General features: G+C 38.1%; 1 protein-coding gene across 11 annotated transcripts in view; it reads right to left on the bottom strand.

The window, feature by feature from the left end:
• Positions 1-12,748, bottom strand: part of Gpc5 (glypican 5) — a 1,404,356-nt gene that overhangs the window by 1,105,908 nt on the left and 285,700 nt on the right. For all 11 annotated transcript variants that reach the window (XM_060391586.1, XM_060391593.1, XM_060391594.1 and 8 more), the window contains exon 5: positions 8,513-8,638. In XM_060391586.1, coding sequence (XP_060247569.1) covers positions 8,513-8,638 — 126 coding nt within the window. The remainder of the gene's footprint in view (positions 1-8,512; positions 8,639-12,748) is intronic.

Here is a 12,748-nt window from a genome sequence, read left to right as displayed (position 1 = left end):
TAGTGCGTGGCTTTAATCCTACACATGGGAGGCAGAGAGATCGCTGTGAGTTCAAAGTCAGCCTACAATACAAGGTGAGTCTAGGACAGCCAAGGGTACACAGAGAAATTCTGTTTAGGAAGACAATGCAGCCAGTCCTGAGGAGACCTGATAGGCTAGGGTCAGATGGAAGGAGAGGAGGTCCTCCCCTATCAGTGGACTTGGGGGGGGCACTGGAGGAGATGAGGACGGGACAGTGGGATTGGGAGGCAGCTACAGCTGGGATGCAAAGTGAATAAACTGTAATTAATGTAAAAATTAAAATGAAAAACAAAACAAAAATAAAGTGTCATATTTCATTCAGGTACTGGCTGACGGGGAATGCAGTCCCTGTGTGAGAAGGCAGTGGCTCTGTAGCCTTTCTGAAAACACAGACTGATTTTCTATTTACAACATTGTATCCACATTGTATTTGTCAATGAATGAAGCCCAGAAATTTGAAGAGATTGTGGTCCCTCTTCTAGCCACTACTTATAGCTCTGTACTGATTAGGAGGAAATGTAGTTGAGGACACTGTCTAAATGTGAGGTCCCTCTCCTTCACAATTCTAAGACTCTTACATTTCTTATAACTCAAACAATGCACCTTCTACAGATACACACAGAAGGTTGTTATATATAAAACTGATTAAAGATGGAATATTGAAAATAGATTATATAAGCACAAAAATAATTTGTATTCCTGTGTCTCCCTGAGAAAACAAAGAAGTAGGAGTATTTAAGAGTATCCAGGAGAAAAGTAAAATCTTCAGGAAATTTTAATACAAAATCACACTAATTTTACAAGTCAAAATGTACAAGGCAATTTACTGCCACTGCCACATTCACTAACGTGGAAACCATTCTGCAACGTATTCTGTAAAACTCTGTAACTGCTTCTAACAAAGCTCACCTGTTTCTTTTGAGAAATATATCAGAAGAGAAATCCTGGGGACTGAGCAATAAAATGTGCAAGCAACTGATGAGTTGTACATGTAAATTAAGTGAGACTTGAATGGGATTTATTTGAAGAGAAAATAGGAATGAATGTCTATAGTTTTCTGATATCTCTTCTAGTATGTTGCTTTTAAATATAACAAATCACTGGCTCATAAATTTATGTACTATAATTTAGAAATACACAGCCTAGTCTGAGGAAATATATTTTTTTATCTGTTTTATTGAAAAGAAAGCACTTTTCAGGTATAAACCAGTGTGAATATGAAGGATACATATGAAACTGCTCTTGCTAAGGAGCTGCCATCTTGGAACACTGTGCTATTGCTGCTGTTTTCAGTAAGAGAATCTGAAAGTCACAAGTCAGAGGAATTGTGATGGAAACCAGGCCCAAGGAGAGAACAACTGTGCTACACAGACAGGAAAAAGCCCTTTAGGTTTCCACTTCAGTGAATTTTACCTGGCTTTTATTTTATCACTCCTGTACTCACAGCCTCTGATAGAAGCATGTAACAAGTTAAAAATAGTCTATTTGTATGGTGTCAGCATGCAGGAAACTGAGTTGACACGCAGTGACGGCTGGTGTCTGACTGTATTTTGTTCCAGGCATTGTGTTTATAATACAGATTTCCTTGGGAACTCAAGGGGTGAAGAGAAGTGGCAATATGTACCTCAGCCTTAGAACTGTCCTGTTACTCAGAATGCTCCACTGGGGGCTGTGCTGGAGGTTTTTCGTGGCTGCAGGGGTGATTTGTCAATTGAGAGTTCCCTAGCATCAACACTAAGCCTAGCCAAAGACCAACTTTTTGCAAATCCCTGTGTAGGAGTAGGAAATTTTTTCTTTTATATCTGAAACATTCTATGTATTTTAACATTAGTTTTATCTTGAGAAGAGTGATCCAAGCTGGAATATCTGAGGAACTCTCTTACCGATATAATTTTTTCTACTTCTAGCCCTAGTAAAATAGTAGCTTTCTTTCTTCCCCCACCACTTCCAAAGACTCTTAACACACTGCTCATTCTGTGTTCATTGCATCAGAGAACAAGACAATGTATGGCTTATGCTCCGTTGTCTTCCATGGTGAGGTGGGAAGCAGGACAGATACACACAACTTTGAGTCCCATAGCTTGACCTTACCTTAATTGTACAAAACATTTAGGCTGAAAAGACTAAATGAGAAATTTTCTTTGAGGAAATCTTATTGGACCTCTATGATATTTCCCTGTTTATTCACCATAAGCAAAGGAGTGTACGTGTTCTCTACAGCCTGGAAGGTACAAACGTGCAGCGCAAGTTCAACTCGTGAGAGAGAATGAGTCGCAACTCCGGGTAAACACCCACAAAACCAGGGCGGTGAGGAAAGGGTTCCTTAGTTTCTCCTGAAGATCATGCGGGAGAAAGACAGATCATCCAAGCAGAAAGGAGAACCATGAGCCTGAGAAGTAAGCAGAGACATCATCTGGAGCACACTGAAGGCCCCCGGTGTAGCTTTGAGTTTCTTCCAGCCTTGGGCCATCAATTAAAATAATCATAAATTTTTCAGTCTTCTCTCTCATTTTTACTTCACCCCCTTTCCATACTCAAATCTCCCATCTTTAAACCTCGAAAGTATCTATGGGGGAGGGGATCAAAAGCACTTGTTAAAGAATGAGCACAGTTTAGGACTTGTTCACACACTCCAGGAACGGTTCACACCGACTAGACTGTATTGGGCAAGAGTATGAGCAAACACACTAAATGAATTTCAGATTTTTAAATATTAAATAAGGCTAGATGCTTCCTTTGCATGATTTATACTGCTTAGAAGAAAATTTCATAGCTAAACATCCTTCAGGCACCAACAGTGATTTAGAAGATCCAAAAACTGGTTATTATTTTATTCTAGTGGTAAGGTAAGAATAGCTCTCTAGTTGATTCAGTGCTACAGTTGCTATTTTCAGCTGGCACAGTTCAGCTCTCTGAGAATAATGATGTACCCTTAAGTAGAGACAACTGATTGTCAAGCTAGCAAGCCCCCACCAAATACTCCTTGAGTATTTGCTTTGAAAGCAAACAGCGGGATTGTCACCCAAGAGACTTCAGTTTAAAGAAAAATAAAATCCTGGCCAGAAAGAATTCACGAAGAAGACAGCTAGAGGGCAGCTGCTGTGTGAGAGAGTCCACAGAGTGCTACAAATTTATTCCATATTTGTTGCAAACTTTATATATCAGCTGTACCTATGTGTGTCCAGTGAGGCTCAAAATATAGACGGTGCATGTGATGAGTCTACATATAGTATTTTTATAACCATACTTTTCATTTCCATTCTTCAAGAATAGGGTATCTGTTACCCCCTTAAAAAGCATTCTAAATTAAGACTTTGCAAATTTTCAAAGATTTTTAAAAATATTTTATTTGTAACACTGTTTGCTTTCATGAACTATCTTTCCACATGTGGACCTATTATACCATGGCAGCCAGAAACAGTTGTTACATCCTCTAGAGCTGCAGTTACACAAGATTGTGAGATACCATATGGGTTCTTGGGAACTGAACCTGGGATCTCTGAATGAGTAGCAATCACTCTTTAACTACGGAGCTGCCTTTCCTGTATGTGAATTCAGACTTTTGGCATTGTACAAGCTTTGCATTTTTTATAGATCCCCAACAAGACCCCCCCATCAATTCAGGATGATGATTTTGTCTAATATGCTTTAACTCAACACACTTGAGATTAGAAGAGCTCTCTGGACTTCGGTTTCACAGTGTCAAGTACATCCCATGTGACACTTGTGACCTAACACAAAGTCAAAGGAAAACAAAAACAGCACACAGAGCAGACAAAGGCAAGCAATTTTCATGTTCATCCTTCTACACTCTTGGGTATTCAACTTCACTTCGGAGCCTACTATCAAGAGTCTCCATCAGGCTACTCCCTACAGGCCGAACTTTAGTGCTCAGTACTACTTATGGCAGTGGTTCACAACTAACCAGTGGGTTACAGCCCCTTTGAGGGTCAAACAATCCTTTCACAGGAGTTGCATAAGACCATTGGAAAACGTAGATATTTACATACAACTCATAACAGCAGCAAAGTTACAGTTATGAAGAAGCAATGAAAATAACTGTAGTTGGGGCCACCATAACGTGGGGTCCTGTATAAAGGGACACAGCTTTAGGAAGGCTGAGAAAGACTGCCTCATGGACTTACTTTCCTCAGTTCTGCCATCTTCAGAGAACCACTAATGTAAACTCAATGATGTTAATCATTTCCAACCTCCCTCCTAACACAAAAGCTTTACTCAAAAAGAAATTAGAACAGAAGACAGAAGATGTGATATATAGAACAAAAGGCTTTATAAGGAGCATAGTAAATTAGGGGTTTCAACTCACAAATTAGGGAGTACATTCTACTAAAACATGAGATGAAAGTAGGAATTTGGCAAAGTTATATGCATAGTTGCCTAGATAAAATAATTTAGTTGGAAATTATTCTTTTTAATAGTGGAGTTTTCACACTCTGTAGTAGATTTCTGAGATAAATAAGCCCACAAATCCCATTTTTGAACACCCCTAGTTTTCAACCAATTATATTGTGGCATTGGTATGAAAATATTATGATCTGGAAAAGGTTAGGGATGAGGAAGGACTGAGTGCAGGTAACGAAGACAAGTTGTGAAAAGGATGTAAAGTTCATTGCTTTTCTAGTTCTCACTCTGTCACTGATTTTTCATTTTTGGTGATGAACAAGTTCATAGACTATATTCCATAATGAAGCAAATAATACAATATAAAACTTTTTTCAACTTAAAAAAAAGAAAGTTAAAAAATTTTAAAGGAAAGGGATTTGGGCTATATACACAAACCTAACTGGGTATACAGCATGCACAGACAACAAAGTGAAAGCAGTTAGGTATTCAAGTCACTAGAAACACTGCATTTTGCACAGTATGCAAGAAAAGCAAGTGGCTATTACATGAATACATTCAAAGAAATGGAGATCTGATTGCCTCCAAATGACAGTCCTAACATGAGAATTAACTACTTGTTTTTGTAAAAATGGGAGAAATACAATTAAACACTATAAGGTCAGAAAGAATAAAAGAAAGATTAAGATCAAAATTGTTTTCTAGTTAGATGATAGATAAAAGTGAGAAAAAAGAAGTTAAAAAATAATTGCTGTTGAGAAAAAAGTTCTATTTAGAATAAAAAGTGATAATAGGTAAGTATAACATTAAGGGACTGCTAACACAGGTCTGTTTTTATTTGATTTTAAAAACTTATTCATAAGCATTATGAAAATGGTCACCTTATCACAAGAATTAGAGAGAGTGAAAAACTGGATTGTGCCAGAAGCGTTAGGAAACATTAGCTAATTCAACATGAAGTAGATATGTTGTGGCTTATTAATTTTACTAGAGTTGTTAACAGCTCCTGGCTATTTCAAGGGCTAATGTAGAGATCATGAATTCCTGTATGTCCAGAGAGTTACTAGATTTTCTATCTATTAATAACAGGGCGGTGCAAGCCCTGCTAATTAAGGAGCTGTCATCTAAACTTCACCACCCAGAGGGAAGTGGAGAAATCACTGAACAATCAATTTACAATCACAGATAGCTGAGAACAGAGTCAAGACTGGCACGTCTTCCACAGAACAATTTTCTTTCAAGATAAGAAAAGAGTATGGTAAATAAGATAGACCTTCGGGGATGCGGGTTACAAAGACTGCAGCAGCAGCAGCAGCAGTAGCTCATTTCTATCTAAAATCAGGAACTTGACCTATTGACCTCAGTGTTACAACACTGGAGAGTAGATGGCACAAAGGCTGTCTTTAAAAATATTAGAATTAAATTAGACTTTGTTTCAAAGACAAAACTCTCCTTATGCTGCAGATAGTTGAGACGTTTCTCTTACATTCACAAGTAAGCAGTTTCACGGACTGGAATAATACAGAAGTGGTCTGTAGAAGCCTCAGAGCAGCACAGCGGTGCACATAAATAATCTTATCAGTCACCTCCTAACAAATGCCTGCAGGAGAAGGAACATCGCCAAAATAATCACTCCAGTCTTATAACGAACGATAAAATCAATCTTGGCAACCAATTTAGTGTGTTGATGTGTTTGGCATAATTTTCCCGGATGAACTCAATTGGGTATTATAGTCTACCATAAAAGGCATAATAGTCTTCACCCTAAACATGACACACAGTCACTTGGTATCAATTTTTCCAGAACCGAGTGGCCTTGTTTGTTTAACTAATGGTGTGTCTCTAAAGTGAATGCTTAATGCAACGGCTGCATGTAGCCCTTTACTGTGGATCTTGCTATTTTTTCTGAAGAAAAAAATTAATACTGTAACAGTTATCTGGACTCAGTATTTTATAGAAATGCTATTAGGTCAATTCAGGAATTCAATGTTAAACACCTCTTTCAGCTTTCAGTGCTTTTGACAAAAATGTTACAAAGCTTTTAAAATTTGAATTAGATATTTAAAACTATTAATGAACAGCACTTCTTACCAAATGAAGTTTTACTTTTTGCAAGAAAGTAATAAAAAAAGAAAACAGTTAAGATTGAAATAAAAAACACATTAAATGCAGCATACACAGGCAACTAGATTACATAGATATCCAGATTTTTAGCATTAAGTTTGCATTGACAGAAAAGATCTTGTTCTAAATTAACCCAATAACTGGTTGAGTCATAATGAAAAATACAATATAAGTCAAGCATGTAAAAAGATAAGGTACCCAAGAAAGCTCTCTCAGTATTAATGAGACAAAACATATAGGATAGCAAATTTACTTTTGTTCGTTAGAGTTATCTTGGGAGAAGTAAATGACTCAATGCTTAAATTTCTTTGCTCACAGTCTAGAAATAATCAGGACTGAAACATTCAAGAACAACGGAAGTGGGGGGCGGGATGAAACCATTCAGGATCTCAGTGGTCATAGGAATAGTCTCCAAGCCATGACATGGGGAAGAAAGGCTAAGGTGTTCGCTGAGGCAACAGGGGTTCATTGGATGACTTCAGGAAGATAAAGGTCTTAGCAGTATGGAGAAAGGAAACAATGGACCATATGGAAATGAAGACCCGGAATTACTTTGTTCTGGAAATGTAGAAACTTTTCCTGGAGAACTCCATCTAAAGATGTGCCTCCTAAATTCAAGTGTGTGGGGTGCTAAAGGTAACATCAAGTATATAATTTTTTTTATGTGAGTTAAAAGTATTTTCTGTCCTAAAGCTTTTGTTAAGTCAGTGGCTTCTATTGCACAAACCTCAAACTAGTGACAGAAGAATTACACAAATGGAACATAAATACTTACAAATACTTACAGATGAAGATTTGGATAGCATAGTATAACAAATCACATAATATATTAAATAAATTCACATTAAATGTTTCATCTTTCATTTACAATCATTGGATTCTCACTAATTTGTTAGGAATATCTTCACAGAACAGTTCTCTTCAATCTGAATAATATGTAACAAATATTTATAATGGAAAGTAGAAATTAATTAGTATACCTTAAAAGAAAAAATACAGACAAAATTATTTTACCCACTAAGTTTTATTACGACCATTCACAGTAAGTGTAAAACACACATTTAAAATCACAGTCCAATATTCAAAGAAAATGATGAAAAGAATATTTTAGTCCGATCACCAAATACTTTACTTCAATGTATAGTTTTTGTTTTGAAAATCATTTTCTGTGAATGTTCATCATCTCTGAGAGTCCATTTATTAACTATGATATAAAAATGTAGCTTCTAAAAGTAATGAATATGATCACCTAGAGATTAAGAACTATTGTAGACATGTGTATTAAAAGTGTCCTACTGCAGTCTGCACTTTTCAGAGTAACAATTTGCTAGATGATACTTGAAGTGAACGTGTCATGTCATTAAAAACAGAAGAAAGAAAGAAAGAACTAAGCCATGAGATGCCAAGTGGAGCAGGTCTGCAACTTGAGTAGACACTGTCTTTCCTTTGTTAGTGAAAACTTGAAAGCAAAGAGAATTTGCACAGATTCAGACATTCTTTTTAAGAGGTTTAAATCCTAACCGTGTAGTGTATAGATGAAAAGTGTGTTTTACTTTATTCTTTAGAAATACCGTTCCCTCCCTCCGCTTCTCCTTCCTTTCCCCCTCTTCCCTTCCCCCTTCCCTTCCATCTCTCCCCCTATTTCCTCTCTAATCTTTGCAAGAGTATTTAGGATTTAGGAAGGTTACTTACAATCTAATATTCATGAAATTTAAAAATAAGACATTTGGAAAATAAAACCAACTTACAAAGAAAACAACAGTTTTAAGATTGGGTTGTTGTGTAAGTTGGAGACAAGTGGACATTAAGAAAAAACGATGAATTCAACACATGGTACCCTCAGAGTAGAAATGGAAACGATTAAAATAATCAAAGCGAGTAAAAATAAGAGATTAAGCTCTTATTTTTGTGTTGTAATCTGTGTTGTGAAGTAACAATAGTAAGTACACATTTTAATTCCAGGAGAAGGAAGTAAGGAAGAAAAGGGGATTTACACAGAATTTACCTTTTCACCACGTCCTCCCCATTCCAGCAGGGACTTCCTTCAGCAGCAGCTAATTCGTTAATGCAAAGCTGGTCAGCCAGGCCACCATAGAAGGACCTGTGCAGTCTAAGGCTATTGATGAATTCTCTGAATGGAAAAAAACAAAAAACAATAAAAGCATTTAAAAATCCATAGAGAATATCCACATAAATATTACTATATATAATTTATAGAATGCTACCGTCAACTTATTTATTTTCATATTTTCACATATTTTCTAACAACCAGTAAAAACATTATAGTTAAATTTATTTCAATAATAGTAAGTTTTCACTGACTATGACTCTTATTTTAAAGACAGAAGTTATTACATCTCATGTAGACACACAGACACACAGACACACACAGACACACAGACACACACACACACACATACACACACACAGGACTTTGAAGGGCAAACAATGCTTGCTTTGTAAATTCAAAAGCCAGTGATAACCAAAACTCATACCACCTAGGCAAGTGTGATGGCCACTGGTAATCTAAACACACCAGAAGTAGGGACAGAATACCTTTGGGACAAATTTGATAACTAGACGAGCCAGAATCAGCAAGCTCTGGCTTCAGCGAGAAACTCTGCCTTAACTAAAAGGGAGAAGGACACCAACATCACTTTCAGACCACCCATGTACGTGTACAGAAGTACATACATACCTGCACATGAATGTGTGCCTAATGCATGCAAACAGTAATACACACACGCACAAATACACACCAATCAAAATTAATGTGTAAAGTAAGAACCTTAAGATAATTTCTTACTAAGGTCCTTGAGGCAACATCATTCACTGATACATACAGCGAAGGAAGAAACAGTCAATCCTTTCTGCCCCATCCTGCTCTTACTCTGCTCAATGTTCCCATCTTTCCTAACTCACTCTCTAGCCCACTGTGTATATGTGCTTTCTTTATATTTTGCAGTTTCTTATCTTCCTCCTTGCTCTAGATAAAATATTCAAGCAGGCAGAGGTTCTTCTGTTTGCTTGTTTTGTTTTATTCATTGCTTTAGATTTCAGATAATGATGGTGATAGTGGGTCTAATAAACAATGACCAAATTCTATTTCTAACAGGAACTTAATGACTGGCTCTTTGGTCTCCCCAACCCCGAAGGGAGGAGCAGTCCTGTTAGGCCACAGAGGAGGGCTTTGCAGCCAGTCCTGAAGATACCTGATAAAACAGGATCAGATGAATGGGGAGGAGGTCCCCCTATCAGTGGACTTGGAAAGGGGCACGGTGGAGATGAGGGAGGGAGGGAGGGACTGGGAGGGAATGAGGGATCGGGACATGGCTGGGATACAGAGTTAATAAAATGTAACTGATAAAATAAATAAATAAAAAATAAATAAAAATAAATAAATAAACAATGACCAAAGACTAAAGAATTAATCAGAGTATTCAGCTGATATGTTTTGAGAATGCCCATCTAGAGAATTAAGTAAAATGCTTCTTTTAAAACTTCAGGAGAGTTAACATCATCTGAGAATCTAGCCAACATGCAGCTGTAGATCTAACAGCTCCACACAGGGATCAGATTTCTATATTTCACAAAGGCCAACAGATGCCGACAATGCTACTGGCCCAAGAGTCATGAGTGTAACAGCTCTATGCTCTTAAATAGGAGACACTAGACCTTGGCAGACTGGATACTGTTGTGGCATTCAACCAAGACAGTAATGAGCAAAGGAATGGATATTGATGGAATTTCATAGATAAGCACCATGCATTGAGAGAAAAAAAAAGTCAAAAGTACTCAAAAATAAAAGGGTTGGGAAAGGACAAAGAAACCAAAGTCAAATAGTCATGAAAACAAGATAATGAGGGAAAATAAAGATAGCACAATTATTCAGAATATAAAATGCTGTGTCACTTAAATATGGTGACAAAATAGTTTTGAACTAAAACTTGCCCTACCGCAAAATAATGGATTGCTGTTATTCATGGCTGCCGCCCACAGCTTGACATTAAAGCCCTATTTTAGAAGATAACACAGGCAATGGTTTCAGTACATGCAGAAATCAAGCTGGAACTGATTCCCATAGACACTTGCTCCCTGCTTGGTTCCTTCCACAGGAGCAGAAGTAACATGCAGGCCATGGAGGACAAGAGTCATCAATACACGTAGCCAGATACAGACCTTGAAAACTGTAATACTGACCTCCCAGGTAAAATGTGCCAACTGTTACAATAACAAGACGGTTATGGCTATGAGGGTAATGAACTTTTTGCCAATTGGATTTTAGATCTCTTCCACAGTATGAAATTTTGTCTGATTCTGCAAATGTACTAAAAAAGTAAAATAAAATAAATAGCCAGCAATGCCATGGGCCCAAAATAACCCACTATGGTTATTTTGCTTAACAAATACAGTGTTTAAAGTGCACTCTAAATTTTTATATTTATTTCTATAGATTAGTGCTACTCTCAGATTTGGATAGAGAAGCTTCCTTTGGCAAATGTTCCATGGTCAATGCAGATATTCTTGACCAGTAAAAGTGCTGACACCCCAAGTGGGACATTTGAATCAAACCTGAAATGCTTGGGGAACACTGCAGAGGAGGCGGAGAGGATAGAGAAGATGGAGAAGTTCTGTCTTCTAGCCGTGACATGACATAGCACTCATGAACTCACTGCTGCTATGGTTGTCTGAAAAAGACCTACATAGGATCAACACAATCACCATGCAAGCATGAAGGGGAGAGAAGCTTAGAGGCTCCACCTATAATTGAGATGCTGTGTGTGCTGATGGCGGCTACAGCTGAAAGGCCAGTCATTTTATTAGTGGACATGGCATATAGCCTCTGGTAAATGCCCCATGCCCCATTGGATTGGCCCCACACTCATGAACAAACAGACAGCACTAATTGAACTCAGTGCTTCTGTTTGTTTGTTTGTTTGTTTTTTAAGGAAGAATAGAAAATAAGGTGGGGGACAGTATTGGGAGATATTTGAGGGAAGGGGACAGAAATTTTTGATTTGATTCTTTTCTTACTTACTGTTCTATTGCAGTGATACGACACCACAATCAAGGCAACTTATAAAAATGTTTACAGACAGAGAGAGGCTAAGGAACAAGGCAGATGAATTAAATCTGGGAAGGAGAAATAGAACTGGGGGCAGGTGGGGATGGAAATAGGGGGATCTGGAGGAGGACAATAAAGGATGGGAGGGGAAGGGAGGGGAAAGGAGGCGATAGGAAGGGAGGAAAGATGGGGGTTAAAGGTACTGGGAAAGACAAGTGGAATCAGAAGGCATTTGGCAGGGAGCAAGGAGGTGAAAACCTACTCCTGTAGAAACTCTTAAGGGTCTAGGTGACTATAGCAAGGTGTAAAAGCAACTTTTATTCATCTGTTTCAATTGTTGTCTCTGAGGCTCACTGCCTCCGTCTGCTAACCTCGGCCTCGTCCTGGAAGCTTCCGGCCTCCGTACAATCTAACCCAGGCCTAGAATGTTTTCACCCTCCGAGACCTGCTGCTGAATAAGCTTACCCTTACTTTTTCTGAGCTGTCGGCTGGCTGGTTCAACTTAGCTGTTCTGGCCCAAACTCCTCTCCCAGCTGATTTATTCAATCTGCTTTAATCTCTTGGCTCCTTCTCATTCTCTGCCTATTCGGTTTTCAGCTGAGTTCTCTCTCTCTGAAACCTGTTTCTCTATTACTGTCCCTGTGAAAATCGCCTGCTATCTCTGCAGCTTCCCTTATGTAGCTTCTCTTTCCTTCTCTTCTCTATCTTATCAATCCTTCTCTGATTCCTTACCTTTTCTGTCAGTCAGTTAGGCATCACTTGCAAACATGGGTGCTTCCTTCGAAAAACTATCTTTACCTTCATTGTTTGGGATTAAATGCCTGTTCCACCATATCTGGACCTAAGCTTTTCTTTTTTCTTTTTTTAAAAATAATTTTTATTTTTATATTAATCACAGGTTATTTACTTTGCATCCCAACTGTAGCCCCCTCTCTCATTCCCTCCCAATCCCACCCTCCCTCGCTCATCTCCTTCCTGCCCCTTTCCAAGCTTTTCTTTTCCTCAAACTTTCTCCCATACCAGGGGCTTTGACCTCAGATCTGCTTGCCTCTCTTTCCTGGGATTAAAGACATGTTTGTATTCCAGCCAGATCACAAGACCTACACAGTCTTTGGATGTGATTTCTTGCCAGAACAGCCATGTTTTGAATTAAAATTCCTCTACAGCTAGGACTTC

The sequence above is a fragment of the Meriones unguiculatus genome, chromosome 9 (assembly GCF_030254825.1).
Source record: "Meriones unguiculatus strain TT.TT164.6M chromosome 9, Bangor_MerUng_6.1, whole genome shotgun sequence".
Classification (NCBI taxonomy): Eukaryota; Metazoa; Chordata; class Mammalia; order Rodentia; family Muridae; genus Meriones; species Meriones unguiculatus.
Note: the sequence above shows the minus strand (reverse complement) of the source record. Positions and strands in the feature narration are given on the sequence as shown.